A 27,752-nucleotide genomic window follows, 5' to 3' on the forward strand; every position below is an offset into this window, starting at 1 on the left:
GAACTCTGGATTTTAAAATGAACACGCTTTTCTACTTTTTCGTGATCCTTTGCGTGGAATGAAGGCGGCGGAAGGACTTAAGGCCCGTGGGCTGGGCTGAGATGCTCCGGCTGGGTTTGAGGGTGGGCGCTCTCTGCTGTTGGCCCAATCACGGTGCGCCGCTCCGCCAGACCGGCGGCCGATTGGTGGTTGCCATAGCTCCGGGTGTTCGCTTGACAAGATGGCGGAGAGTTAGGCGGGGCCGCGTCTTGGCGTCCCCGCGCTTCCAGGCTTCTAAGCCGGGCGCGGTTCTGCCGTGCAGGCCCAGCGAGACCCCAGGCATGCGTTTGCCGCCGCCGGTCCCTCTGCTCTTGAGGCTCCTTCTTCTGCAGAGCGTCTTGAGGCCTCTGTGGGGGGACCTGGGTGCGTAAGGCGGGGCAAGGGCCTGCAGGACCGGGGCTGAGGGAGGGGACGAGGCTTTTGAGGCCAAATTTGGGACTCCTCCGGGAGCTGCGGAAGACCCCGCCAAAGGAAGCCACCACCCAGCGGAGTCAGGGGCTCTGCAACTATTAACTCCATTTCGTCCCTTTCTTCCCGCTAGTTTTCATGCCTCCTGTCATCCGCATGTCCGGCCCTGCAGTCAGCGCGTCCCTGGTTGGAGGCACCGAGGATGTGACCGTGTCCCTGACCCAGCTGCGGGACGAGATGGGTAAAGAGCCCGGCCCTTCCTGTGGGGAGGGAGGAGGTTGGGTCAGGTCCAGGCCGCCCAAGAAGTTTGGCCAGGTGGCATCCCCTGGGTCCCTTGCCGCTGTCCACTTCAAAGTCGGGATGGGCGGCTGCTGTGGAGCAGAGGACCGAAGGACAGGTTCAGTAAAAGAAAGCTTGAAATCTCACTAGTTAGCCTTCGCTGAGCTATCCGCTGTACTTAAATGCATCACCTCATTTTCCTAAATACCTTTTAATCTGTTTAACAAATGAAGACACTGAAGTTCAGAGAGGTGGTCACTTGTCCAAAGTCACACAGCTTGTAAAGGGTCCAATCCTAGGCTTGGAAAGGGATTCCTGACTCAAGAGTGCACCCTGTTAGTGGCTGGGCAATAGTGCCTTGCATTCTGATCTTCTCTCCCGTAGGTTTCTTGCCAGTTCCCACCTGCGGAGTGCTGAGCAATGAGACCGGAGACTGGAGTTTGACTGTCAGCCCCACTGTGGTAAGGACAGAGGTGAAAACCTTTTGGGTAGCATTTGCGGAGGCCCACATCTAGTGTTCCTGCAGTGTTGTTCTCTCTCTCTCTTCTTTTTTTATTATTATTTTTTTTTTGGCTGCAACGAGCAGCTTGCGGGATCTTAGTTCCCCTACCAGGGATTGATTGAACCTGGAACCATGGCAGTGAAAGCCTAACCACTGGAGCGCCAGGGAACTCCCCCTGCAGTGTTCTCTCTCTCTCTCTCTTTTTTTTAAGAACACACATTTATTTATCTATCTATCTATCTGTCTGTCTGTCTGTGTGTCTTTGGCTGCGTTGGGTCTTCGTTGCTGCGCGCTGGGTTTCTCTAGCTGCGGTGCGCGGGCTTCAGTAGTTGTGGCACGCGGGCTCAGTAGCTGTGGCTCATGGGCTTAGTTTCTGCGTGGCATGTGGGATCTTCCCAGCCCAGGGATTGAACCCATGTCCCCTGCATTGGCAGGTGGATTCTTAACCCCTGCGCCACCAGGGAAGCCCTGCAGTGTTCTCTTAATCGAACAAGATAGAGCTTTCTTGGGACTTCCCTGGCGGTCCAGTGGTTAAGACTCCCGCGCTTCCACTACAGGGGGCACGGGTTAGATCCCTTGTCCAGGAACTAAGATCCCACATCCCACACATCGCAAACAAGCAAACAGAAAGCTTTCTGAGCGCTTGGAACCACCATGAAACTGTGGACTATCAGATCTCATAGACGTCCATCCAACCCAGAGGTTCTTAGGGGTCCTTGGATGAGTTTCAAGAAGCCTGTGAACGCTCTGAAACTGTGTGTAAAATTATGCATGTGTGCATTTTTTCTGGTGAGAGCGTTACCAGCTTCTGTCAGATTATCAAATGGATTTGTGACTCAAAAGAGCTTCATAAACCACTGATCTCACCCAACCCTTGAGCTTATGTGTAAGGACACTCAAGCCTGGAGAAATGAAGTATTTTCCATTTAATGAATGTTTTATTGAGTGCCCGGTATGTGCATAGCATCAACTCCGGAGATAAAGGATGAGAAAGACAAACTTTGCTTGCACCCCAGGAACCGGGACCTGTTTTCGTGGACTTTTTTGTGTGTATTTAATCTTCTGCTGGTAGGATGATAAAGGTGCTGGACAAACTGAGTTACCTTATCAGACCTGTGTTCAGCTTTCTCTAAGCAGCCACAACTTGCTTGCTTTTATGTCCAGTTGAGTATTAGGAATCAGGGCTTGCATATTGCTGTAGGTTTACAGGGTAGAATTGAGCAGAGTGATGTCTTTCTTATGTACAGTTCTTTTGTAAAATGAACGGAGGCTGATTGCGCTTTCCATTATGTGTTCTTATAGATGCCATTTTGAGTCACTATAAAAAGTACAGCAATATTTTCCTTTCAGAATTCTTTGGAAGTGACTGTGAGGTTGAAGAGGGGTCTGCCATCATGTTTGTCTAATGAGACAGATCCGTTCCCGGAGGCCCCGTGTATTGTCCAAACTCTTCTGGTTTCAGCCTCTCGTCATTCATCCTGTTTAGCACATCTACTCGTTCAAGTGGAAATTTATGCCAATTCCTCTGTGGCCCAAAATGCATCAGGCAAGTAAAGTCTCTGACTGTCAAAACGTTTACTGCAAACATATTTTTTTTCTGGCCGTGCCACGCAGCATGTGGGATCTTAGTTTCCCGACCAGGGATGGAACCCGTGCCCCCTGCAGTGGAAGCTCAGAGTCCCAACCACTGGACCACCAGGGAAGTCCCTGCAAACATTGTTTGATTGTGTGTGCCATGCAATTTGTGTGCTTCAATCATGAGTGTGTCTTGCTCTCCTAAACTTATTTTCATTTTGTTTAATTTTCTTATTTTAAAAGTTTCCACTTTGTATTATTTTAGTTAAGATTTATTGTATCTTGGGAATTCCCTGGTGGTCCAGTGGTTAGGGCTCAGCACTTTCACTGCCACAGGCCCGGGTTCAATCCCTGGTCAGGGAACTAAGATCCCAGAAGCTGAGGCACAGCCAAAGAGAAATAAAAAAATAAAAAAGATGTATTGTATTTTGATCTACTGTTTGTATCTTTGTAAGCCATTTTAAATCCTTTTTGGGAGAAAGTAAAGTTTTTTTTCCTTGTATTGATTCCTGTGACTCCATCTCAAAACAAAACAGAAGGAAGGGAGAGACTGATGAATGAGTTTATAGAAAAACAGCAGATTTTCAGTGAATGCTTTTGACAGCCAGCTGCCTTCCCAGAGGCAGCTTGCTTAATTATGCTTATAGGAGCACATTTTCCTCTCTTTAAGAACAAACACAATAATAATGTACAATTTGCTGTTCTATACCTTTAAAAAGTAGTATAAGTTAGAAAATTTTTCATAGGAATGCAAGTAAGTTCTCCTCATTCTTTTTCTATTCTTTTTAATATAATTCTTATATTCTTTTTAATAGCTGCATAGCATTCCCTTGTGTGGATACACCATTGTTTATTTGCTGAATAACCATTGTTTATTTAATTAAAAGTTTTCCAGCTTTGGATACTGTAACTAGTGCTACAGCAAATATCATTGTGCACATACATCTCTGGACATGAGAAAATGATTTTGTGTTGCTCTTCCTTTCACATCACGGCAGTGTCCTAAGGACAAAAGATGTGCTGATGCTGAAGGGTCCACTTCGATAGGTGCCACCACCATGTCCCCTGTTGCCTGTGACAAATGCTAGCACCTCTTACCTTTATGGTCACCCGGGATGAAGGGAGAAGTGTTCCTCTTTAGCAGCAAAGGTCTGCCACTTTGAGACTCCCACAGTGCCATTTCGCACATCACATCCTGTAACTGTGGTCCTCCTTGTGGTTTTGGAAGTTCAGAAGGATTAGATAAGTTACGGTAATGACATTCAGTGGGCTACTCTGCCCTCAGTGTATTTGCTTGGAAAGCTCTCCAAGCTATATTGCTAAGTGCAAAAAGCAGGTGCAGATGGGTGCATATAGCATGGAATAAGAATATGTATATTTATATTTGCATAAAGAAATTGTGGAGGGGGACTTCCCTGGCAGTCCAGTGGTTAGGACTCTGTGCTTCCACTGCAGGGGGCTCACCCATCCTTGATTGGGGAACTAAGATCCCACAAGCTGTGGGGTGAAGCCAAAAAAACACAAAAAACAAAAAAACCCAAAACTGACAGGAGGGCTTAATGGTAGCTGTATCACTCAAGGCAGTGACTTTTTTTCTTTTAAAAAATATGCTTGACTATATTTAGGTAATATTTCGGAATGTCTTTGTACAAATAGCCAAACTTAGGAAAATTAGAGTATCTGTATATTGGTAATTATGAGATGTCCACTCTGACCCACGAAGGTATGAAAAATTTTGTACCCAGTCAGACAAGAGTTCAGAACAAGAAAAAGGGTGGAAGGACAGCCAGGAGGTAAGTGGTATGCCTGGTAAAAAGGAAAGTAGCAAACAACGTGGGAGACATATAGATAGATATACAAACATCTGTCTCTATATCACATAGCAAAACCCTGTTCTAAAATGCCTTGCTTATGTCGCACGGGTTTGATTAAACTGAGGGTCAGACCCTTACCCTTGTGACACGGTATGTTACTCGGACCTTCTTATTCCTTATAGCATAGAACGTATAATAGTTGTTCTTTAGATGCTTCAGCTGTTGTGTCATTGAAGTTGACTGTTACGTAGAGTTTAAACAAATAATCGCTACATAGTTTTCCAACTATTAGTCTCTGGATTCCCAGGTAGGAGGCTGAAATGTAATATAATGTATTCCTTTTCCAATCAATGTAAAGATTACTGATTTCCCCCACATGTGAACTAGAATCAGGATGTGAAAATTTGGATTCACAGTGTGGTGGGACTTGAGGTTGAGCGTGTAGCATAAATAAATGTGATCTTGTGGTCAGATGGCTTCCTGATAAGCTGTCTGAAATGTCATCATGGCTTCAGTTTTATCTGCTGAAAGGGGTAATGAATTTGAAGGAGTAAATGCTTAAAATCAGTCTGTGTTATGAAAGGGATCGTTCAGTGTACTGAAAAATAAAAGCAGTGAATTACATTTATCTTAACTCGTAAATTTTAGTCACTTGGTTATTTTCAGGTTCAACTGTGACTTCTTTTTAATTCGTATAACTAGCATATTTTCTTCTATTTGGGTTTTTGTTGGAGGAGTAGACACAAGCCTCAGTTATGCTCTATGCATAGCTCATTTCAGGGATTCTTTAATGTGGAATATTGGTAATGGTGGTTGGTAAGACAACGATTCAGCTTTCTTTGAATGTCAAAACTGTGGCAGTGTTTTGTCAGTGTTTCACTGCTGAACTTCTCTGTTGTTTGTACTTTTCAGAGAACGTGACTGTTATTCCTAACCAGGTGTATCAGCCCCTCGGTCCTTGCCCTTGTAATTTAACAGCCGGGGCCTGTGACGTTCGCTGCTGCTGTGACCAGGTATGGTCTTTCTGATTATTGGGCACGAAAGCTATGGTACCAGCTGGCATGTGAAGAGCACCAACAGTTCCCCATCAACAGCTTTTTAAAACCTTTTTAAAATACAAAACGAATGGGGACTTCCCTGGCGGTCCAGTGGTTAAGACTTTGCCTTCCAATTGCAGTGGGTACGGGTTCGATTCCTGTTTGGGGAGCTAAGATCCCACATGCCTTTTGGCCAGGAAACCAAAATATAAAAACAAAAGCAATATTGTAACAAATTCAATAAAGACTTTAAAAATGGTCCATATCAAAACAAACAAAAAAAACTGAGATAGTATTTTGTGTTGCACATTGTTTTCAAATTGAGTATTTTCTTTTTTTTTGGCTGCATCGGGTTTTTAGTTGGGGCACACGGGCTCTCTCGTTGAGGCGCATGGGCTCAGTAGTTGTGGTGCATGGGCTTAGTTGCCTCACGGCATGTGGGATCTTAGTTCCTCGACCATGGATCGAACCCACGTCCCTTGCGTTGCAGGATGGATTCTTTACCACTGGACCACCGGGGAAGTCCTGAAATTGAGTATTTCCTTATCCAGCCTGTTCAGCCTAGTTTATGGATGAAAAAAATGTATCTCTTTGGATAAAGTCCTGATTGTGATGATACTGGGAGGATGGTTTTAATGTCTTATTTAGAAGCCTTTAAGAAAATATAAAAAGGAAAGAAAATATATTTTTTCAATGATTTTTAGTAAATTTATAGGGTTGTACAACTGTCATGACAATCTAATTTTAGAACATTTCCATCTCCCTCAAAAAAGAAACCTTATGTCCATTTGCAATCACTCCCATTCCTGTCCCTCATCCCCAGGCCACTTTTTTTTTTTCCAGTTTTCACTAGAAATTAAGTTTGTTTAGTTACTTATTGTGGTATAGTTGATTTACAATATTATGTAAGTTTCAGGTGTACAACATAATGATTCACAACTTTTTTAAAAAATTTATTTTTGGCTGAGTTGGGTCTTCGTTGCTGCGTGCGGGCTTTTCTCTAGTTGCGGTGAGCGGGGGCTACTCTTCGTTGCGGTGTGCGGGCTTCTCATTGCAGTGGCTTCTCTTGTTGTGGAGCACGGGCTCTAGGCATGCGGGCTTTAGTAGTTGTGGTACGTGGGCTTCAGTAGTTGCTGCTCGTGGGCTCTAGAGCACAGGCTCAGTAGTTGTGGCGCACATGCTTAGTTGCTCTGCGGCATGTGGGATCTTCCCGGGCCAGGGCTCAAACCTGTGTCCCCTGCGTTGGCAGGCGGATTCTTAACCACTGCGCCACCAGAGAAGCCCTGATTCACAATTTTTAAAGGTTATACTCCATTTATAGTTATTATAAAATATTGGCTATATTCCCTGTGCTGTATAATATATCCTTGTAGCTTATTTATTTTATGCATAGTAGTTTGTGCCTCTTCATCCTCTACCCCTGTCTTGCCCCTCCCCACTTCCCTCTCCCCACTGGTAGCCACTAGTTAGTTCTCTGCATCTGTGAGTCTGCTTCTTTTTTGTTATATTCACTAGTTTGTTTTCCCAGGCCCCTATTAATCTACTTTCTGTCTCTGTGGGTTTGCCTCTTCTGGACATTGCATATAAATGGAATCCTACAGCCTGTCTGTCTGGAGGACTTGTGTCTGGCTTCTTTCACTTAGCGTCATGCTTTCAAGGGTCACCCGTGTTGCGGCATGCGTCAGTGCTTCATTCCTCTTTATGGCTGAATCATATTCCATTGAATGGATATATCACATAGGGCTGAACCCATTTATCAGGTGGTGGACATTGGATGGTTTTCACTTTTTGGCTGTTATGAATAATACTTCTCTGAGTATCTGTATACAAGTTTTTGTTTGGATGTGTGTTCCCATTTCTCTTGGTTATGTTACCTAGGAGTGGAATTGCTTTGTCATATGGTAACTGCATGTTTAACCTTTTGAGGAACTGATTTTCAAAGCGGCTACACCATTTCACATTCCCATCAGCAGTGTATAAGTATTGCAATTTTCCATATTGTCACCAACAGCTGTTAGAATAATCTTGATTATAGCCATCCTCGAGTGTGTGAAGTGGTATTTCATTGTGATTTTGGTTTGTATTTCTCTAGTGGCAAATGGTGTTGAACATCTTTTTATGGCTGTTTGTATATCTTCTCTGAAGAAATGTCTGTTGAGACCCTTTGCCCACTTTTCAATTGGATTGTCTTTTTGTTGTTAAATTATAAGAGTTCACTATACATTCTGGCTACTAGTCCCTTATCCAATATATGATTTGCAAAAAACTTCTCCTCTTGTGTAGGTTGTCCACTTTCTTGTTGGTGTCCTTTGAAGCCCAAAAGTTTTTTAATTTGATGAAGTCCAGTTTATCATTTTTTTCTTCCAGTTTTATTTAGATAGAATTGACCTCCAGCACTGTACAAGTTTAAGGTGTACAGCATAATGATTTGACTTATATACATCATGAAGTAATTATCATAATAAGTTTGATGAACATCCATCATCTCCTATAGATACAAAATTAAAGAAATAGAAAAAAGATTTTCCTTGTGATGAGAACTCTTAGGATTTGCTGTCTTAACAACGTTCATATGTAACCTACAGCATGTTAACTATATTTCTCACGTTGTAGTTACGTCCTTAATACTTACTTAATTTATAACTGGAAGTTTGTGCCTTTTGACCACCTTCATCCAGTTCCTTCTCTCTCCACCCCACTTTTTTTTGTTGTTGTTGTTGCTTGTGCTTTTGGTGTCATATCTAAGAAACCATTGGCCAATCCCAGGTCAAATACATATTTTTAATCCTTATTTTAGATTGAAGGGGAATAAGAGATGCAAAAGAGGCACATGTACGAGGACCCCAGTCACTCCCACTTTTGGATGAGTGCAGTTATTTATGTCATGGTTGGTTTTACAAAACGGAAAAGGAAAGCTTAGGGTCTATATTGGAGCACTCATACTAGCAATTGTATTTATAATAACAATCATGTTTAATGTTAAAAATACAGCACATCATAAATCTGTTCAGGTATCAACAGAAATGTCAAATGTATTCTCTCCCTCTTTCTTTCAGAGTGCATCACTGTGCCCTATTTCTCATTTCCTTCATGTTTGTTATATATGGTGTATATGTATACTTATAGCACCAACCACTGGAATCGTTTAGGATTCTGGGTCAGTGACATCTTCAGACAGCTTCAACTTACCTACCACTTTAGACATGATCAATTTTTAATTTGAATTGCCCTTGTTTAAAACAATCAGATCATTTACTTTTCTACCTTCAGTAAACAAGGGATTTAGAACGTATTTAACTTTTAGCTCTCTCAGTCCTTTGAGAAACAAGGAAGAATACAGATGAGTAAATGAAAGCGTGAATAAAGTGACTTCTTGACATTAATTGGGTCGTGATATCACAATAGTGAGAGCTTCAAGGATTCTTATGGAATGTGGACTGTCTGCCCTAACTCTAAATGTCCTTAGGTTTCTCTGGGCTAGGGATTTGAATGGTGATGACAACTGAAAATTCTCCATTTGTTGTCTATTCCATATTATCTTTTCTTTTTCCCATCTTGTTTTTTTTTTGTGTGTGGTATATCTTAGGTCCCCAGTTAAGATGTGATTTCCTTGAAGGTTTGAAGTTCCTGACTTGGAAGCTTGTAGGGCACTGACTAAAATTTTAGCATGATTTTACTTTCTGTAAAATGCACAAAGCACCCTTAGCCTGGATGCAGGCTGTGTTTGTTTCTGCTTCCTTGGGGGGGTCCTGCTGGCCTCAAGCCGCGTGTTCATCACACTGGCCAGGAGATCCTGATGGCGGGCACAGGGGAAACTTTCCTCTTTTCACTTCTCCTTTACATCTTCTTTCCAGGAATGCTCATCAGATCTAACAGCGCTGTTCAGGGAGTCCTGTTTCCCTGGCGTTTTTGGAGGAGACGTTAATCCTCCCTTTGATCAGCTCTGCTCTGTTCAGACGGCACGTGGAGTCCCCGACTGGTTTCCGTTCCTGTGTGTGCAGCTCGCCAACTCGCCTTTCCTCGGGTACTTCTATCACGGTTCCGTGTAAGTGTCCAAGGGGCTGCCCAGGAGAGGGCCATGCGCCCAGGTGACCCTAGAATATGGGCCACATCCTTCTCGGGACCTCTCCAGAGGCTCCATGCTTCAATTCCTCCATTCTAGATTCAATTCTAGATTTCAGTTAGTAAGTTTATATTGTGTTAAGTATTTGAAAGAATTGGAAAAGAAATTGAGTCACTGAATCAATTGAATCACCGAAAAGAAATTGATTGATACCACAGATAGTCAATAGTGATTCTCTGGGTTGGGGGAAAGAGTGGTGGGCTCATGGGGGACTTTAACTTTCTGTCTTTTACATTTCTGTCTTGTTGAAATTTTACAACAACTTTATTATTATTATTGAAGTAAAATTCATGGAACATAAAATTAACCATTAACTACTTTAAAGTGTACAATTCAGTGGCATTTAGTACAAATATTATTTTTATAATTAAAAAAGCAGAGAAAAAATTTAAAAGAATTGTTTTTAGCACATTAGTGATGGTTTCTCTCATTGATTTGCAGTTCCTCTGGACAACACGCTCCCTTTGACATGTATTTGCATACTGATCTAAAAGACTTATCAGACTTTGGTTACAAACAAGGAGATCCAGTTATGACTGTAGATAAGGCATATTTTACTATTCCGCAGGTAATCATTTCAATTTTAATATGCTAGAGGCTGTTCTCATTTCCCCCTTCCTCTTGTTAATTTAACTCATATTACTCTAAAAAAAAATCGCTTCCTAAGTTACATATTTTTCTCCTATGGATTTTTCAGGCACTCAAATATTTAAGGCCTCTGGATTTTATTTTTCCTTTTAATAGTCACTCTTTTTAAAAAATTTTTTTAATTAATTAATTTATTTTTGGCTGTGTTGGGTCTTCGTTGCTGCGTGTGGGCTTTCTCTAGTTACGGCGAGTGGGGGCTACTCTTCGTTGCGGTGCGCGGGCTTCTCATTGCGGTGGCTTCTCTTGGTGCGGAGCACGGGCTCTAGGCACGCGGGCTTCAGTAGTAGTGGCTCGTGGGCTCTAGAGTGCAGGCTCAGTAGTTGTGGTGCAGGGGCTTAGTTGCTCCGCGGCATGGGGGATCTTCCTGGACCAGGGCTCGAACCTGTGTCCCCTGCACTGGCAGGCGGATTCTTAACCACTGCGCCCCCAGTAGTCACTCTTAAATTAATCTGTCTTTGCTAAATCTCAGAGTGAACTTACTAAATAAAGCCAAAAGGCTTTCTAGAAATTTCCATGGAAGTAACTGTCGTTTTTCACTTCTATTAATTTAATAGCCAATTTCTAGTAAGCTATAAATATTTTAAAAATTTTATTTATTTATTTATTTATTTTTTGCGGTACACGGGCCTCTCACTGTTGTGGCCTCTCCCGTTGTGGAGCACAGGCTCCAGACGCACAGGCTCAGAGGCCATGTTTCACGGGCCCAGCCGCTCCACGGCATGTGGAATCTTCCCAGACCGGGGCACGAACCCATGTCCCCTATATCGGCAGGCGGACTCTAAACCACTGCGCCACCAGGGAAGCCCAATTTATTTATTTATTTTTTATTGAAATATATTTGGCTTACAATGTTGTAAGCCAAATATTTAATATAATATTAAATATATTAAATATTAAAATTTAAATATATTTATATTTTAAATATTAATATAATATTTAATATAATGTTAAAGAATTTTGAAAAATATTTTAAGACTGTAGAGTTTTATGTGAAATCTTTATTTTTTTTTTAAGTTCAAAATTAGGAGAAAATATTTATGGGAAGAAAACATGGGAGGCTAAACCATTTTTCTTTACTATCCATAGGAATCTATTTTTATTTATTTATTTATTTGTTTTAAAATGTATTTATTTATTTTTGGCTGTATTGGGTCTTTGTTGCTGCATGCGGGCCTTTTCTAGTTGTGGTGAATGGGGCTTCTCTCGTTGCAGTGCGCAGGCTTCTCATTGCGGTCGCTTCTCTTGTTGTGGAGCATGGGTTCTAGGCATGCAGGCTTCCGTAGTTGTGGCACACGGGCTTCCGTAGTTGTGGCACGTGGGCTTCAGTAGTTGTGGCTCACGGGCCCTAGAGCGCAGGCTCAGTAGTTGTGGCGCACGGGCTTAGTTGCTCTGCGGCATGTGGGATTTTCCCGGACCAGAGCTTGAACTTGTGTCCCCTGCATTGGCTGGCAGATTCCTAACCACTGCACCACCAGGAAGTCCCCATTTTTATTTATTTATTTTTTTGGCCTTGCCGCTCGGCTTGTGGGATCTTAGTTCCCTGACTAGGGATTGAACCCAGGCCCTCAACAGTGAAAGCGCAGAGTCCTAAACCACTGGACCGTAAGGGAATTCCCAGAATCCATTTTTATGGTTTTAACAAAAATCTGGTTGTAATGAGGGAGAGAACATGAAACTGAGTATAATCATGTTTCTGCACAGTAAATGACGCACAGCAGGGAATTTTCTTTAGCGACTGTCCTTACTGTGACCCCTCAGCCAGTGGCTTCCAGACTTCGAGTAGCAAGTCAGCTAGACATTTTACTGAAGTTGGTCAGTTAGTCAATGTCCTAGCCTTTGCTGAAGCTAACCCAGCAGTAGGAGCAGGCTGCAAAAAGAGTACTTTTACAAAACACTGATCTCTTTTTTATGATTAGAAGGGAGGTCGTAAATCTCTCGGGATTTCCCCTGGCCCTCAGGTATCCCTGGCTGGGCAGTGCATGCAGAATGCCCCGGTGGCCTTCCTTCAGAATTTCGATGTTCAGTGCGTTACTAGCCTGGAGGTGTACCCAGAACGAGACAGAATCACCAACGTGAAGGTAAAGAATGGTACTATGGGAGGTAAGTGATGTTCGTTCAGAATAAGAGCATGGACCTGAGTGTTGAGATAAATTCTGATCTCACTTCTACTGGATCAACTTAGAATAAGATTTCACCTGCCAACTGAGGAAGGTGTTTTCTTTGGAAAAAGTTCAGTTCCATAAGACAGCATATTGCATATCTGTTCTTTTTTTAAAAAATCGAGCTAAAATTCTCATAACACAGAATTAACCATTTTAATGTGTACAGTTCAGTGGCGTTTAGTACGCGCACAGTGTTGTGCAGCCATCACCTCTACCTAGTTCCGAAACATTCTCATCACCCCAGATGGAGACCCTGCACCCATTTAACAGTTCTCCCGCTTCTCCCTCCACACTGAGCCCTGGCAGCCACTCTGTGGATTTGCCTGTTCTGGACGCTTCATATAAATGGACTCATACAATACGTGGCCTTTTGTGACTGGCTTCTTTCACTCAGCATCATGGTTTTGAGATTCATCTGCACTGTAGCATGGATCAAAGCCTCATTCCTTTTTTTAAAAAAAATTTTATTTATGTTTTTATACAGCAGGTTCTTATTAGTCATCAGTTGTATACACATCAGTGTGTACATGTCAATCCCAATCGCCCACTTCAGCACACCACCATCCCCCCCCCCCCCTCAACTTTCCCCCCCTTGGTGTCCATACGTTTGTTCTCTACATCTGCGTCTCAACTTCTGCCCTGCAGACCGGTTCATCTGTACCATTTTTCTAAAAACCTCATTCCCTTATGTGGCCAAATGATATTACATCATATGGATACACTACACTTTGTTACCATTTATTAGTTGATGGACATTTGGGTTGTTTCCAGCTATTGGTTATTGTGAATAATGCTGCTGTGAACACTTGTGTTTAAGTGTCTGTGCGGACATACATTCTCACTTGCCTTGGGTAGATACCTAGCTGCGGAATTGCCGAGTCACAGGGTAATTTAACTTTCTGAGGAGATGCCAAGCTGGTTTCTACAGTGACTGTACCATTTTACGTTCCAGACCAGCAGCGTGCTGCATGTTGGTTCTTATACAAGAGTGACTCTCCAGATTATTTTCACTGACTTTTGAGATTCTCCTTCTCAGTTCGAATTAGATGCCAAGAATGGTGGGATTCCCATTTGATGGCATTTGGGAGTTGGGGGGAGCTGAGTAGTTGGCATACTGGGCGGGCACAGTTACTATATTTGCTTGGCAAGCTTTCATTTTCATAGATAAATGTGATCATGTTAGGTCATGTACTCCTGTGGAAGTTCATTTATGTATCTTTTCAGGCATAGTTACACCAAAAGTAATCTATGAGGAAGCAACTGACCTAGACAGATTCATCACCAATACAGGTATTTTAATGTTACACTTTTATATCATTTCTATGGGAATACATGTCATTTCTTGCAAGTAATATGTAGTCCCAGGGTAAAATACACTTTTAGTGAGAATTTTAGGAAGTTCACAGCCGTTAGAAAGATATCCCACTACCATTTTGCTCGTTCCTTGTTCCGTCTTGCCTTTTTGGAGTAACATCTGTGACCTGAGCCAGACCCTTCACAGTCCTGGATGATGTGGGTTCCACGGTCCCTCCTCATTCTCAGGGCCTGTGGGCCTTTTCTTAGATGTTTTTCAGAGAGTTAAAGAGTACTTTAGGGACTTCCCTGGTGGTGCAGTGGTTGAGAATCCGCCTGCCAGTGCAGCGGACATGGGTTCGATCCCTGGTCCGGGAAGATCCCACATGCCGCGGAGCAACTAAGCTCGTGTGCCACAACTACTGAGCCTGTGCTCTAGAGCCCGTGAGCCACAACTACTGAGCCTGCATGCCGCAACTACTGAAGCCCGTGCGCCTAGAGCCCGTGCTCCCCAATGAGAAAAGCCACTGCAATGAGAAGCCCGCGCACTGCAACGAAGAGTAGCTCCCGCTCACTGCAACTAGAGAAAGCCCGCACGCAGCAACGAAGACCCAACACAGCCAAAAATAAATAAATAAATTAATTAAATAAATTTAAAAAAATAAAAAAAAGCGTTCTTTAGGACCTAGCATTTTCACTTCTCGCTTGCTCTTCTTTTTCTGATCATTAAACTTTGCATTTGTGAGGCAGCCAAATAAGGTATGCAGAGTTTGGCCGATATTTCCAGGACTTTTGTTTTTAATGAAGGATACTACTAGTGGTTCTTTTCAACGTGCTGTAATTCTAGAACTTATTCTTTACTTCATCGGCTATTAGTACAATATATTAGTGAACTAGACAGCAGGCCCCTGCTCTTAAAAAGCTGACATTCTGTAATCTTTCATTTAACAAACATTCTTCCAAGCATGTGCTCTGCATCAAGCTATGAGCCGGGGACCAGGGATGCTGAAATGAAAAGGACAGAGCTCACTCAGGATATGAGGATGGTGTAGAGAAGGTGGCTAACGCTGACTTGGGCAGAGGAATGGGGAAGGCTTCTGGAGGAAGTCATGACCCTGCTGTGTAAGGGAACTGGGTAGGCAGGGCAGGGGTAGGGTGTGGGGGGAAGGCCACCCAGGCAGAGAAAACCACCAACTTGAGCCCAAAGAAGGTCTTTAATTTTTTTTTTTTTTTAGGTCTTTAATTTATGAAAGTATTCTATTCTTGTTTTTTTTTTTTTCTTTTTTTGCAGAAACACTTTTAAGTACTGGATCGGCCCCCAGGAATGTGAATGTGGAAGAACATTATATTTTCAGATGGAATAATAATACAATCAGTGAAATAAATGTCAAAATCATTAGGGCAAAAATTAATGCCCACCAGAAAGGTAACTTGGTGGAGGGCAGCGAGAATGCTTTCAGTTTAAAATATTTTCTTCATGATTTTCATAATTATAACAGATTAATTCAGACCTGTTTTTCTTATTTGTATTTATGATTTAATCAGAAAACAGTATTTTTCTTTTTGCATGTCAAAACGCAATTATAAGGTAAAGAAAACACTATGGGGGATAATTTCTTTTCCTAGTGATGTGGTGACATATTTTTATTTTGTTTTATTTCTAGGGATCATGACACAGAGATTTACAGTGAAATTTTTAAGCTATAACAGTGGTAATGAAAAGGAATTGTCTGGAAATCCAGGTGAGATAGTATATGTCAGTCACTGATCTTACAAACATATTTTAGTTCAACACTCCTGTGCTATAACGATGATCATAAATAGCTCCAACTTCAGTTTGTGACTCTGTTTTTTCTTTTGTGATACTGTATTCTTTTCCTGATAACAGCTTAATTTTTTACATAAAGTGTATATTGTAACAAGTTGTTGTAAACCTAAAACATCCTTTCTCTTTAGCTACTGGTCTTTTTTTTTTTTTAATTGATGTATAGTTACAATGTTGTGTTAGTTTCTGGTGCACAGCAAAGTGGCCCAGTTACACACATTTATATATATTCCCCCTCATATTCTTTTCCATTACGGTCTGTCACAAGACACTGAATATAGTTCCCTGTGCTACACAGTAGGTCCCTGTTCTTTATCTATTATATATATAAGAGTTTGTATCTGCTAATCTCAAACTCCTAATTTATCCCTCCCTCCCCCTCTCTTTTTTTTTTTGGCTGTGCTGTGCGGCCTGTATGATATTAGTTGCCCCACCAGGGGTCGAACCCACATCCTCAGCAGTGAAAGCACGGAGTCCTAACCACTGGATCTCCAGGGAACTCTCGTCTTTTGAAAAAGAAAATAAGGCATTTAAAGCGTTGGTAAGGGGGACTTCCCCGGTGGTCCAGTGGTTAGGACTCCACACTCACTGCCAGGGCCCAGATTTGATCCCTGGTTGGGGAACTAAGATCCCGCAAGCCGCACAGCATGGCCAAAAAATAAAAAATAAAGTGTTGGTAAAATTAATTTTTAAAGAAATAAGCTGCAGATGATGGGTTCCTAACCTGGAATCTGTGGAGAGACTTCCCGGGGACTGTGAACTCCCGGTCATGTTGCGCATTTTGTATTTATGTGCAGATATATCACCACCCGCTTTGTCATGTATTTGTTTATTTCTTTTGTTCACTGCTGCCTTCTCAGGGCCTAAACCAGTATGTGCACTGCACTGTTCAGTACTCTAGCCACTAGCCCCATGTAGCTGCTGGGCACCTGAAATGTGGCCAGTGTCATATGTGGAAATAATAATATTTTGTATATATTGGGTGGAATAAAATACATTATTCAAATTAATTTCACCTATTTCTTTTTTTTTTAATTAATTATTTTTGGCTGCGTTGGGTCTTCAATGCTGTGCATGGGCTTTCTCTAGTTGTGGCAAGTGGGGGCTACTCTTTGTTGTGATGCGCGGGCTTCTCGTTGCGGTAGCTTCTCTTGTTGTGGAGCACAGGCTCTCGGCGCATGGGCTTCAGTAGTTGTGGCTCACGGGCTCTAGAGCGCAGGCTCAGTAGCTGTGGTGCACGGGCTTAGTTGCTCCGCGGCATGTGGGATCTTCCCGGACCAGGGCTCGAACCCGTGTCCCCTGCATTGGCAGGCAGATTTTTAACCACTGCACCAGGGAAGTCCCTAATTTCACCTATTTCTTTTTCTCTTTTTTAATGGGGATACTGGAAAAAAATTTAATTTCTAAAAAATTCTAAAGATACATATTATTTTAAAATCAAATATGAGGTTTGCTTTATATTTCTATGGGACAACTGTGGCTTAGACCATAATAGGTGTTCAGTAAATACTTGTTGGATAAACCTGTCATTGTTTCTTAAAAAAATTTCTCCGTCCTTTTGCTATCCTTTTTTTACTTTTAAATAAGTTTTTATTTTGCATGATCTTCAATACTTATATATACTGATTTAATCATACACGACCCATTATATATATATATATATTTTTTTCTTTTAAATAGGATTTTAATGTACTTATTAATGTGGAGCTTGGGGTTTACTGTTGGCTTTAAAAGTGGGCTCCTGGAATTTAAGGGTTTTCATTTCACTGAGTTAATTTGACAAGATTTCTGAGACGCACCATCAGAATATGTGAAAAATGTTGACACTGTCATCAAAAACGAATAAATTAAGAGCCAGAACTGATCAGGCAGCGAAACAGCTTGAATAGATACAGCCACTGTCTCTAGCGCTTTCTGAGGCAGGACGGGGTTTTCAGAGGACTATGTGACATGGGCCCTGTCCTCAAGGAATTCACTCTCTCATTTGGAATGACAGCACCAAGTTACAGGAAACAACAGTGAACAATCCAAGATAATTAATAAACGGGTGAGGGACTTAGGGACAGTTACTCCAGGATTCAGAGGAGTAGAATGTTGACCGCTCTCCCAGACTTTGCATCACTAAGGAGCAGTGTTGAGTGTCCAGCGCTTGCCAGGTTCTGTTCTCGGTGCTGGAGGAAAAGCAGTGAGCGAGTCAGAGCCCTGCCCCTGGCGGGTTTCCTCGCTGGGCTGCAAAGAGGAGATTGCACCTTGAGAAGCAGATAATTGGAAAGGGTGCTGGGAACAGGAATAACCTGGCGGAAGCCAAGGACGAAGACGTGAGTGTGATGTGTATGCGGGCAGGGTTGGACCTGTGGCCAGAGGGGAGGCCTCTGGTTCAGGAACGGTGGGGCGTAGTGCTGGAAACACAAACACCATGCATGAACCTCATTTGCATCCCAGTTTGTAAAAACAGCGCTAAAACACATTTTTGGAGGGAATCTAAGAGGAAATATGAGTATGAACTGGATATGATATGATTATAAGGGATTATTATTAATTTTCTTAGGAGAAATATTGGCATCATGGTGATATAGGGGAATGTTTTTTGTTTGTTTGTTTTTCTTTTTGGCTGCACCCCTTGGCCTGTGGAATCTTAGTTCTCTGACCAGGGATTGAACCTGAGACCACGGCAGTGAAGGTGTGGAGTCCTCACTCGACTGCCAGGGAATTCCCTGTAGGGGAATGTTCTTAATTTGGGGAGATGTGTGATGGAGGTTTTAGGGGTGAGGTGTCATGATGTCTACAACTTATTTTCACATGGTCCTGCCCCTCCCCTCCAATGTATATGTGCTTTTATAATAGATAAGACATATATGGGTAAATATTAACAGTTGTTGATTTTAGGTGTTGGTTGTATTGAATGAGGCTCACTTTCAAGTTTTCTGTACTTGTGAACTTTTTCATATTAAAAAGGTGGAGGGACTTCCCTGGTGGTGCAGTGGTTAAGAATCCGCCTGCCAATGCAGGGGACATGGGTTTGATCCCTGGTCTGGGAAGATCCCACATGCCACAGAGCAGCTAAGCCTGTGCACCACAACTACTGAGCCCACGTGCCACAACTACTGGAGCCCGCGCGCTTAGAGCTCGTGCGCCGCAGCAAGAGAAGCCACCGCAATGAGAAGCCCGCGCACCACAACGAAGAGTAGCCCCCGCTCACCGCAACTAGAGAAAGCCCACTCGCAGCAGTGAAGACCCAACGCAGCCAAAAATAAATAAATAAGAAAAGAAAAGCACTTGATGACATTAAAATTAAATAAACAAAAAAAAGGTGGAAACAATAAACTGGATTACTAGGAGATGGATGGGAATAGGATTTAAATCAGATCTTGGGGTTGAATTGGTTTACCGGCAAATCATTCCCTAAGAAGGTAACTTTGGTTTAAGTTTCCCTTACGAGCCCCTGTGATAAGTGGTATTAATCACTCAGCAAGTATGCATGAACCGGCCTGCCCAGCAGCTAATTGTTCTCCAGGGTGAGAGGTCCAAGACCAACTCCTGCCTGCTTTTCACTTTTCAGATTTTTACTTTAAAAATGTGTTCCAAAAAATCACATGGACATCTTTGTTTCAGAATCTGATTCAGTGACACCTGAATCACTTTGCTGTACACCTGAAACTAACACAACATTATAATCAACGATACTTCAATAAAAAACAAAATAAAACCAAAAACCAATGAAGGTGACGTCCCTTTTCTCGAGGGTATTCTGAAAAAGCTTTGCCTGCATATTTCCTTTTACTGTGGATTCCTCCTTTCCGTTATTTGACGAGCTAGCACCTGTTGCATTAAAATAACTTTAGAGGGAAAGATGCTCACTCTCCTGCATTGTGTTTGTCTAGGTTACCAACTGGGCAAGCCTGTTCGAGCTCTAAACACCAACAGGATGAATAATGTCACGACTTTACACCTTTGGCAATCCGGTAATCTAGTTTGGTAATATGATTAGCTCTCTGGAGAACTAGAATTGGAAATATTACCATATTTTGAATCCGATTAAGGAACCAATTACTTTAAAGCCGAGTTTGTTTATTTAGCTTGTGTGGGGGGGGGTTTCCATCCTTCTGCAGCTTTCTTTTTTTTCTTTCTTTCTTTTTTTTTTTTTTTTTTTGTAAAAAATGTTCACATTGTTTGCACTCGAAGTGCTGGTTTTTAGTAATAGAGATTTAAATATGAAAGTGGCTGGAGAGTCCATTGTCTTTGTAGTTATTGATTAGCCCAAGATGGTGCTAATCGGAGACATGAGAACAGTTTTATTCCAAACTGTGGAAAATCTTTGCAACAGTGGTAATTACCCACATCTGCCAGAAGGCATTAAATTTCAGGTTCAGAATAAACCCTTAATCCCTGTCCAGGTATTTTGATACAGAAAGAGCCTTTTGTTCAGCTTTCAAAGGATTAGAGTAACAATGACCTCAGTTCTCGGAAATTGGAAGCTTTATTTCTTTTCTTTTTTTAAATTAATTAATTTATTTTTGGTTGCATTGGGTCTTCGTTGCTGCGTGTGGGGTTTTCTCTAGTTGCAGCAAGCAGGGGCTACTGTTCGTTGCGGTGCCCGGGCTTCTCATTGTGGTGGCTTCTCTTGTTGCGGAGCACGGGCTCTAGGCACACGGGCTTAAGTAGTTGTGGCCTGAGAACTCAGTAATTGTGGCTCGCAGGCTCTAGAGCGCAGGCTCGGTAGTTGTGGTGCACGGGATTAGTTGCTCTGTGGCATGTGAGGTATTCGCGGACCAGGACTCGAACCCGTGTCCCCTGCATTGGCAGGCGGATTCTTAACCACCGTGCCACCAGGGAAGTCCCTGGAAACTTTATTTATGCATTTTGTTCTCTCTCTGTTTTGTAAGAAAAACTTTAATGTAAATATTTTACTTACTTTTATTTTGCAAAAATAGGATAATCTTTTTATTTTATAGTTGGAAGGGGTTTGTGTATATCAGCAACTTTCAAACCCATTTTATTTGGAGAAAATGCACTGTCTGGGTGCCTTTTAGAAGTTGGAATTAATGAAAACTGTACTCAGCTCAGGTGAGTGTGTCACTGATGAATTTATCTACATTTTGAGTGGTTTGCTTAAATTTAATTCACATGAATACTAACAACAACATGAATGTGAAAAATTTCAGTCTGAATAAAAACATATAAAAGTGATAGTAAATAATACAAACTTCCAATACAATTTAGAGTTGATTCAAACATCAATATAAGTGAAAATAGACATTCTTGGGACTAAAGCTATTTCATCCATATTTATGCAGATTTCTCTGGGAAGTTTGTTCACATCATTGGAAACCCATGAAATAGAAGGAGGGCTGGAGCCAAGTATAGTCAGTGATTAACATTTAAAGAATTCTTAAGCTGTGTAACATGATGTATAAAGTATTTTCCACTTAATTATCTGGGTGGCATTTAGAAAATTGATGGATATGCATATGCATTTTTTTAAAATTAAGGTAAAATTCATACAACATAATCATTTTAAAGTGAACAGTTCAGTGGCATTTAGTACATTCATAGTGTTGTGCAACCACCACCTCTATTTAGTTCCAGAACACTTCCGTCTCTGCAAAATGAAACCTGTACCTTTTAGTAGTCACTCCCGATTCCTCCCTCCCCTCAGCTCTGGCAACAGGCAATCTGCATTCTGTCTCTATGGATTTACCTACTCTGAATATTTCATGTAAATGGAATCATACACTATGTGACTTTTTATGTCTGGCTTCTCTCACTTAGCATCCTGTTTTTGAGGTTCATGCATGTTGTAGCATATGTCAATACGTCGTTCTTTTTCATGGCTGAATTTTATTCCATTGTATGGATACACTACATTTTGTTTATCCGTTCATTAGTTGATGGATATTTGGGCTATTGCCACCTTTTGGCTGTCGTGAATAGTGCTTTGAACATTCATGTATCAGTTTTTGTTTGAATACCTGTTTTCAGTGCTTTTGGGCATATATGCAGGAATGGAATGGCTGGATCATATGGTAATTCCATGTTTAATTTTTTTGAGGAACCGCCATATTGTTTTCCACAGTGGTTGTACCATTTTACAGTCTCACCAACAACGTAAAAGGGTTCCAATTTCTCCACATCCTCGCCAACACTTGTTTTTTTTTGGCCATGCCACTCGGCATGTGGCATCTTAGTTCCCCGACCAGGGATCGAACCCGTGCCCCCTGCAGTGGAAGCATGGAGCCCTAACCACTGGACTGCCAGGGAAGGCCCCCTCGCCAACACTCGTTATCTTCCATTTTTTGAATAATAGCCATCCTAGCAGGTGTGAAGTGGTATCTCCTATCCCAAGTGGTGCAGTTCTTTGGGGAGCAGGGAAAAGGTGGGGGGACGTTGTGAAGGGAAGAAAAACTGGGTATACGTCACCCACGGCGGCTCCTGGTTGCAGGGTGCGGGGCAGTCAGAGCCTCTCCCTTGTGGTTTGTAAGATTTGTACCCTCCAGTGACGTTACTGGAACAGAGAGGTGCCAAGTTCCAATTCTTAACCCTCACCTAATTTTATAGCTCAAAATTCTAGCTAAATATTTAGGTTCCTTTTACTATTGGGTCACTGTGTCCCATGAATTTATCCTGGTAACTTGATATGTGATCTACCCACCTCCCAAGTTTTGTGATGCTCAAAGGAACCTGTAAACCACATGATACCAACATAAGTTACTAACATTTTAAGGCCAAAGTGAAAGATTGTTTCTATATGTCCTCCCCTTGCTGTGTAAGTTCATCCCAGGAAGGCCTCGGAAAGAGGCAAGACTCCCAGCCAGATCCCCTGGCAGCTTTTTGTTTAGACACCCAGCAAGCACAGCCTGGACACTCTTTTTTTGTTATTTTTTAACATCTTTATTGGAGTATAATTGCTTTACAATGGTGTGCTAGTTCCTGCTGTATCACAAAGTGAATCAGCTATACACATACATTTATCCCCATATCTCCTCCCTCTTGCGTCTCCCTCCCACCCTCCCTATCCCACCCCTCTAGGTGGTCACAAAGCACCGAGCTGATCTCCCTGTGCTATGCGGCTGCTTCCCACTAGCTATCTGTTTTATTGGTTGTATATATAAGTCCATGCCACTCTCTCACTTCACTGGACACTCTTTGTAAGGACTTCAGGACGAGACCTGCTGGCCATGCGCTGAGAAATGTCTTCCTCTCTTGTAGGGAGAATGCTGTTGAACTACTTGATTCGTTAATACAAGTGACTCATGTTGCAATGAGAGGCAACTCCAATTACAACAATCTTAGTGATGGCTGGCTTGAAATAATACGTAAGTGAAAGCTGCACACGTGTAAAATGTGTACCTTTGTTGCTATGATTACATAGCGTCAGGTGTAGTGTTACAGCCTGACCTGACAGGTTGTCTTTCTTTGCTGTGGCCCAACGGACATTTGTTTAGAGGTTAGCTTTCCGGGCAGGAGGCTTTTCATGTCTTTTACCTCTTATTCATGATGGCTTTTTTTTTTTTTTTAAAGAGGATACCAACAGTAAGTTCAAATTGCCCAGTTGTTTTACAAGCTAACGGTCTTTGGAAAAGGAAGTCTTAATGAAGTTTGAGGATTTTCAGTGCGTGTCAGTTTGCATTCCTTTTTTTTTTTTTTTTTTTTTTGTGGTACGCGGGCCTCTCACTATTGTGGCCTCTCCCGTTGCGGAGCACAGGCTCTGGACGCGCAGGCTCAGTGGCCATGGCTCACGGGCCCAGCCGCTCCGCGGCACGTGGGATCTTCCCGGACCGGGGCACGAACCCGTGTCCCCTGCATCGGCAGGCGGACTCTCAACCACTGCGCCACCAGGGAAGCCCCCTTTTTTTTGTTTTTTTTGTGGTCTGCAGGCCTCTCCCCTGCCCCGTGGGGTGGCCACGGATCACGTAATATGTCTGTGTGCTTGAGGTGCCCCGGCCACTCTCTGACTCAGGCAGGGAGTCCTGCTGGCCACGATTTGCCAGCACAGTCTGCGCTCAAGTCACTAGGCGCAGAGTTAGGTCCTTGTTTGGAAACAGAACCCAGAGGTCTGGGCTTGTCAACCCCTTGTGAACCTCTAGGCCAGCTAGGTGGGCCGTGGAGTGCCTGAGGGATGGCGGGAAGGGGTCAGTAAAGCATCTAAGAAGTAAAAAGCATGGGAAATTTCAAGACAGAGAACCGGAGTTGGTGAGGTGGGAAATCAGAGGTGATGGTGTTTTGTTGCCTTCAAGGTGGAAGCTGTTAGCTTCTATTTCGTATCTAAGATTAAAATCAATCCTGATCCTGGTTGATAGAAGAGAAATGATGTTGAACACATATATCAAGGAGGAGGAAACTGGAAACAGTGTTGCCAACCTTCCAAATCCCTGAAGGAACAAAGAAATCCCCTCCAGAGTCTCATAGGACTTGCCATCCACATCCTGTAACTGACCTTGCTGTTTTTTCCCCCATAAGGGCCAGTTTTCAAGATGAATGAAAATTAATCTCTTACTCAGTTTTATTCTCTTCCATTTGTACTACTGCTGTGGCAACACATCAGGAAATTGCTTTTGAACTATTTAATCCGTAGTAACTAAAGTTGTTAGTATGGACTTTAAATGTCTTATACAGCTTTTACTAGAATAGTGACTGCATGGGATAAGTCTCATGGCATTTTACTGCAAGTATATGGTATTTCTGTTAAAACTCTGGGTGGATTTCAATGAGGAGCTTGGGAACTGAATCATGATTTAGGGTTTTATTATGTGGGTCAGGGATTTTAAAGTTCCAGTGATTGACCTAGCATCCAAGGGAACATTTTGAACACGAGGGTAACACAGTTAGAGACGTGTAACTAGAGCCTGTTAGAGATTAAAGCCTCATTCGTTGGGATTCCTGTCTGATAATATTTCCCATTTTGGGAGTATCACAGCATTGTAGGAAAACTGTTATTAAATAATTCTTTCCAATATGCACAACTTACCATTCCTCCAGGTGCAGATGCCCCCGATGCAGGTGCAGACCCACCTGTCAGCAACGCGAGCGGCATCTGCCTGGGTGTTCCCGCTCAGCTGAATGTCCGCATCCTCTTCTCGGATGCTGGCGCCGTAGAAGGGATGACTCAGCAGGAGATACTTGGCATAGAAACAAGGTATGATCATATCGGGGATAAGTGGGGTTTAGAGACAGGAAAGTTGAGGGCGCTCCGAAGAATAGGGGAATGCTAATTTAGAATCTGACTGGTTTATTTACAAATTGCAATGATTAGCAAATGATTACATGTATAAATGGAATATGGGTAAACTGTGTTTGTAATGGAAACTCATTCTCACTCACAAGTATCCGTAAAGCTACGTATAAGGGAGTCTGCCAGGTATTTCAGGGAGTACAAAGATGAGTAAGGGGCTGCTTAGTGCTCGCCATATTTTGAAATTCACGAATACCATTGGCATTACTGATCAGGGAATAGTGCCCAGGGCTTAGAGATCTTGGTGGCAGATGGGTGGGTTCAAATCATGGCTATTCCAGTGTGAGCTGTGTGACCTTGGGCAGTTACTCCACCTCTTCTGAACTGCAGTTTCCTCATCTGTAAAATGGTGATGGACCTTTACACGTCAGACCTCTATCACCTTTAAGTGACAGGGTCCCAGCTGACACTGACGTAAGCAGAAGTTGGGTTTATTGGTTCAAGTTATGAAAAGTCCATACACCGTGTGTTCATGGTTCATGGTTACCATGTGGTCAAGGGTCTTTCCCCCTTTATCTCTGGGTTCCTCTTTTCTTTAGGTGGGCTTCATTCTCGGGGGGGGTTTTCCTCAAGAGCTGGCAAAGATGAACACCAGCAAATCCAGGCTTATGTCAATTTAGCAAGTCCAGGGAATTCCCTAGAGATTCAGTGGTTAGGGGGGAAAAGAAAAGCTCTTCCAGTTTAGCAAGTCCAATGGATGGACTTTCTCAAAAATGTTCTGGGAAGACTTTTATTGGTCCAGTTTCAGTCATGTGCTCCTTTCTGAACCAATTACTATGGCCAGGGGCATAGCTCTGATTGGCCAGGCGCAGGTTATGGGCACATCCCGAGGTTCAGGTGGGTCCCTTCTTGTCCACTCAACTGAGAGTGGGGAGGGATAGTTCCGCCAGGGATAACTGGGGTGCAATTACTAGAAGAAAGGCAAAGGCATGCTGGGTAGGCAGAAATAACATGGAAAGCCTTTAAAAATCATTAGCTGCTACTGTTGTTATTATTGTTGTTATTACTATTATTATAATATTGTTTGAGACAAACAAGTGGTAAAACAAATGAATTTTAAAAGCACCAGTATGAAATGAGTTGAAGGGGGAGGAGAGATGAAATAGAATTGGCAAAATGCTGGCAGCTGTTGCAGCCTGTGATAGGGCCATGAGGGTTCATTATACAACTGTCTCTGCTTGTCTCTGCGTTTGAAAATTTATATAATACAAAGGGGAAAATATAGCACCAGCAGAATATGGGAAACTTCTTTAGGAGAATCTCAGCTCATATTGTTGTTGTCAGTTACCTGAAGTTCTTTTTCTTTTTTAAATCTTTATTGAATTTGTTACAGTATTGCTTCTGTTTTATGTTTTGGTTTTTTGGCTGCAAGGCAAGTGGGATCTTAGCTTCCCGACCAGGGATGGAACCCGCACCCCCCTGTATTGGAAGGCAAAGTCTTAACCACTGGACCACCAGGGAAGTCCCCCGATGTTCTTAACAGACCGGAAACGAGCGGTGGATTTGTTGTCTGCTTAACCTTTCCCTCCCAGGTTCTCCTCGGTGAGCTGGCAGTTCCAGTGTGGGCTGACTTGTGAGGATGAGGTCAGCCTTTTCCCCATCAGTGCATCTGTCCAGTTTATTAAGATACCTGCAGAGTTACCCCGTCCACTTACAAGGTAATACAGTTGCTGACCTAAGTGACATTAGTAAGAAGCAGAAAAATATATGTTCCAAAGTAAGAAGTTTATTTCTTTAATTAGGTTTTGATGCTTCTCATCAAAGGCATGTGCTTTGCTGTAGCTACTGTAACTTCCTAAAATGTTTTGTAGATTCCAGATCAATTTTACAGAGTACAACTGTAACAGAAATGAGGTTTGTTGGCCGCAACTTCTATATCCGCTGACCCAGTATTATCAAGGTAAGGTAAAGCACATTTCTGAAATGGTTATCATTACGTTGTGTCAATTAAAAAACTTTTAAAAAAGTGTAAATGTCACAGAAAACATAAAACATATAGCAGAGCTTTAAAAAGAAAACATTTACTGATCATGTTGCCACTTAGAAAGGATCACTATTTATGCTTTGGCTTATTTCTACCTAAATAATTACCCAAAAAGTTAAGAAACAGGAACGTTGCTTAATTTGATTCATTGCCTTGCAGGGGAGCCTTATTCTCAGTGTGTTGCCAAGAGCTTACTGTTGGCATCCTTCATCACATTAGCGGTGTTCCTCAGTAACCCCTGGACTGGAATATGAAAGTGTGGAATTCAGCTACCGTCTGACCTCTTACAGATCATCAGCTTCTACTTCAGGGGTTTGTTGTCCTCCCGTGTGCCTCTCTATAAAATCTTAATAAATGAAATGTTTTATTTTTATAGAAGATTTTGTTAGGTGCTCTGCAAATTTACTTCACATATACAGCTAGCCAGACGTTCAAAGCAATGCAGAACGGGCGTCCTCACCGCTATACCAGACTGAGCAAAATGCAGGAGAGGGTCAACCGTGTCAGTAAATGTTATTAGGAACTTTAGTTTTTTCACAAATGATGAAAGTCATAGGAGTTTTGGTCCAAATGTTATTTGCACCATAGAGAGTCAGTCTTTTAATTTTTAATATATTTATGTTGATCCGGTTAGTTCCCACTGTTCCAAAGACAGGATTAAGAATGCATTAAAGCCTTTAAAAGTGTATATTAGTGCAAAAGTCTAAGAAAATGGATGAGGCAAGATGGGGGGGGGTGCTGCAGGAGGGGGACATGACTAGGTAAGTAAACAGAACCAGGAGAGAACACAAGCCCCCGAGACAGTACGCCAAAGACCTTGCATTTAGCAAAGGC

The 27,752-nt window shown here is 42.4% G+C and overlaps 1 protein-coding gene across 3 annotated transcripts; it reads left to right on the plus strand.

Moving 5' to 3' along the window:
* Window positions 1-198: 198 nt before the first annotated feature.
* TCTN2 (tectonic family member 2) lies at window positions 199-27,298 on the plus strand. Of its 3 annotated transcripts, none has more exons than XM_027125044.1 (18): window positions 199-402; window positions 581-688; window positions 1,111-1,199; window positions 2,579-2,774; window positions 5,530-5,630; window positions 9,509-9,699; window positions 10,219-10,345; window positions 12,384-12,525; window positions 13,812-13,877; window positions 15,172-15,306; window positions 15,545-15,622; window positions 19,587-19,667; window positions 20,658-20,769; window positions 22,912-23,018; window positions 24,682-24,838; window positions 26,467-26,592; window positions 26,746-26,834; window positions 27,078-27,298. In XM_027125044.1, exons 1-18 carry the CDS (start codon window positions 321-323, stop codon window positions 27,170-27,172), a joined length of 2,082 nt encoding a protein of 693 aa, XP_026980845.1. In that variant the 5' UTR covers window positions 199-320; the 3' UTR covers window positions 27,173-27,298. The 3 variants fall into 3 exon arrangements, with proteins under 3 accessions (XP_026980845.1, XP_026980847.1, XP_026980848.1); XM_027125046.1 differs by having other exon boundaries at window positions 1,111-1,187; XM_027125047.1 differs by lacking the exons at window positions 9,509-9,699; window positions 10,219-10,345 and having other exon boundaries at window positions 215-402.
* Window positions 27,299-27,752: the final 454 nt, after the last annotated feature.

This window comes from Aethalodelphis obliquidens, unplaced genomic scaffold (genome assembly GCF_003676395.1).
Source record: "Aethalodelphis obliquidens isolate GAN/ISIS:26980383/991018 unplaced genomic scaffold, ASM367639v1 scaffold28, whole genome shotgun sequence".
Lineage (NCBI taxonomy): Eukaryota > Metazoa > Chordata > Mammalia > Artiodactyla > Delphinidae > Aethalodelphis > Aethalodelphis obliquidens.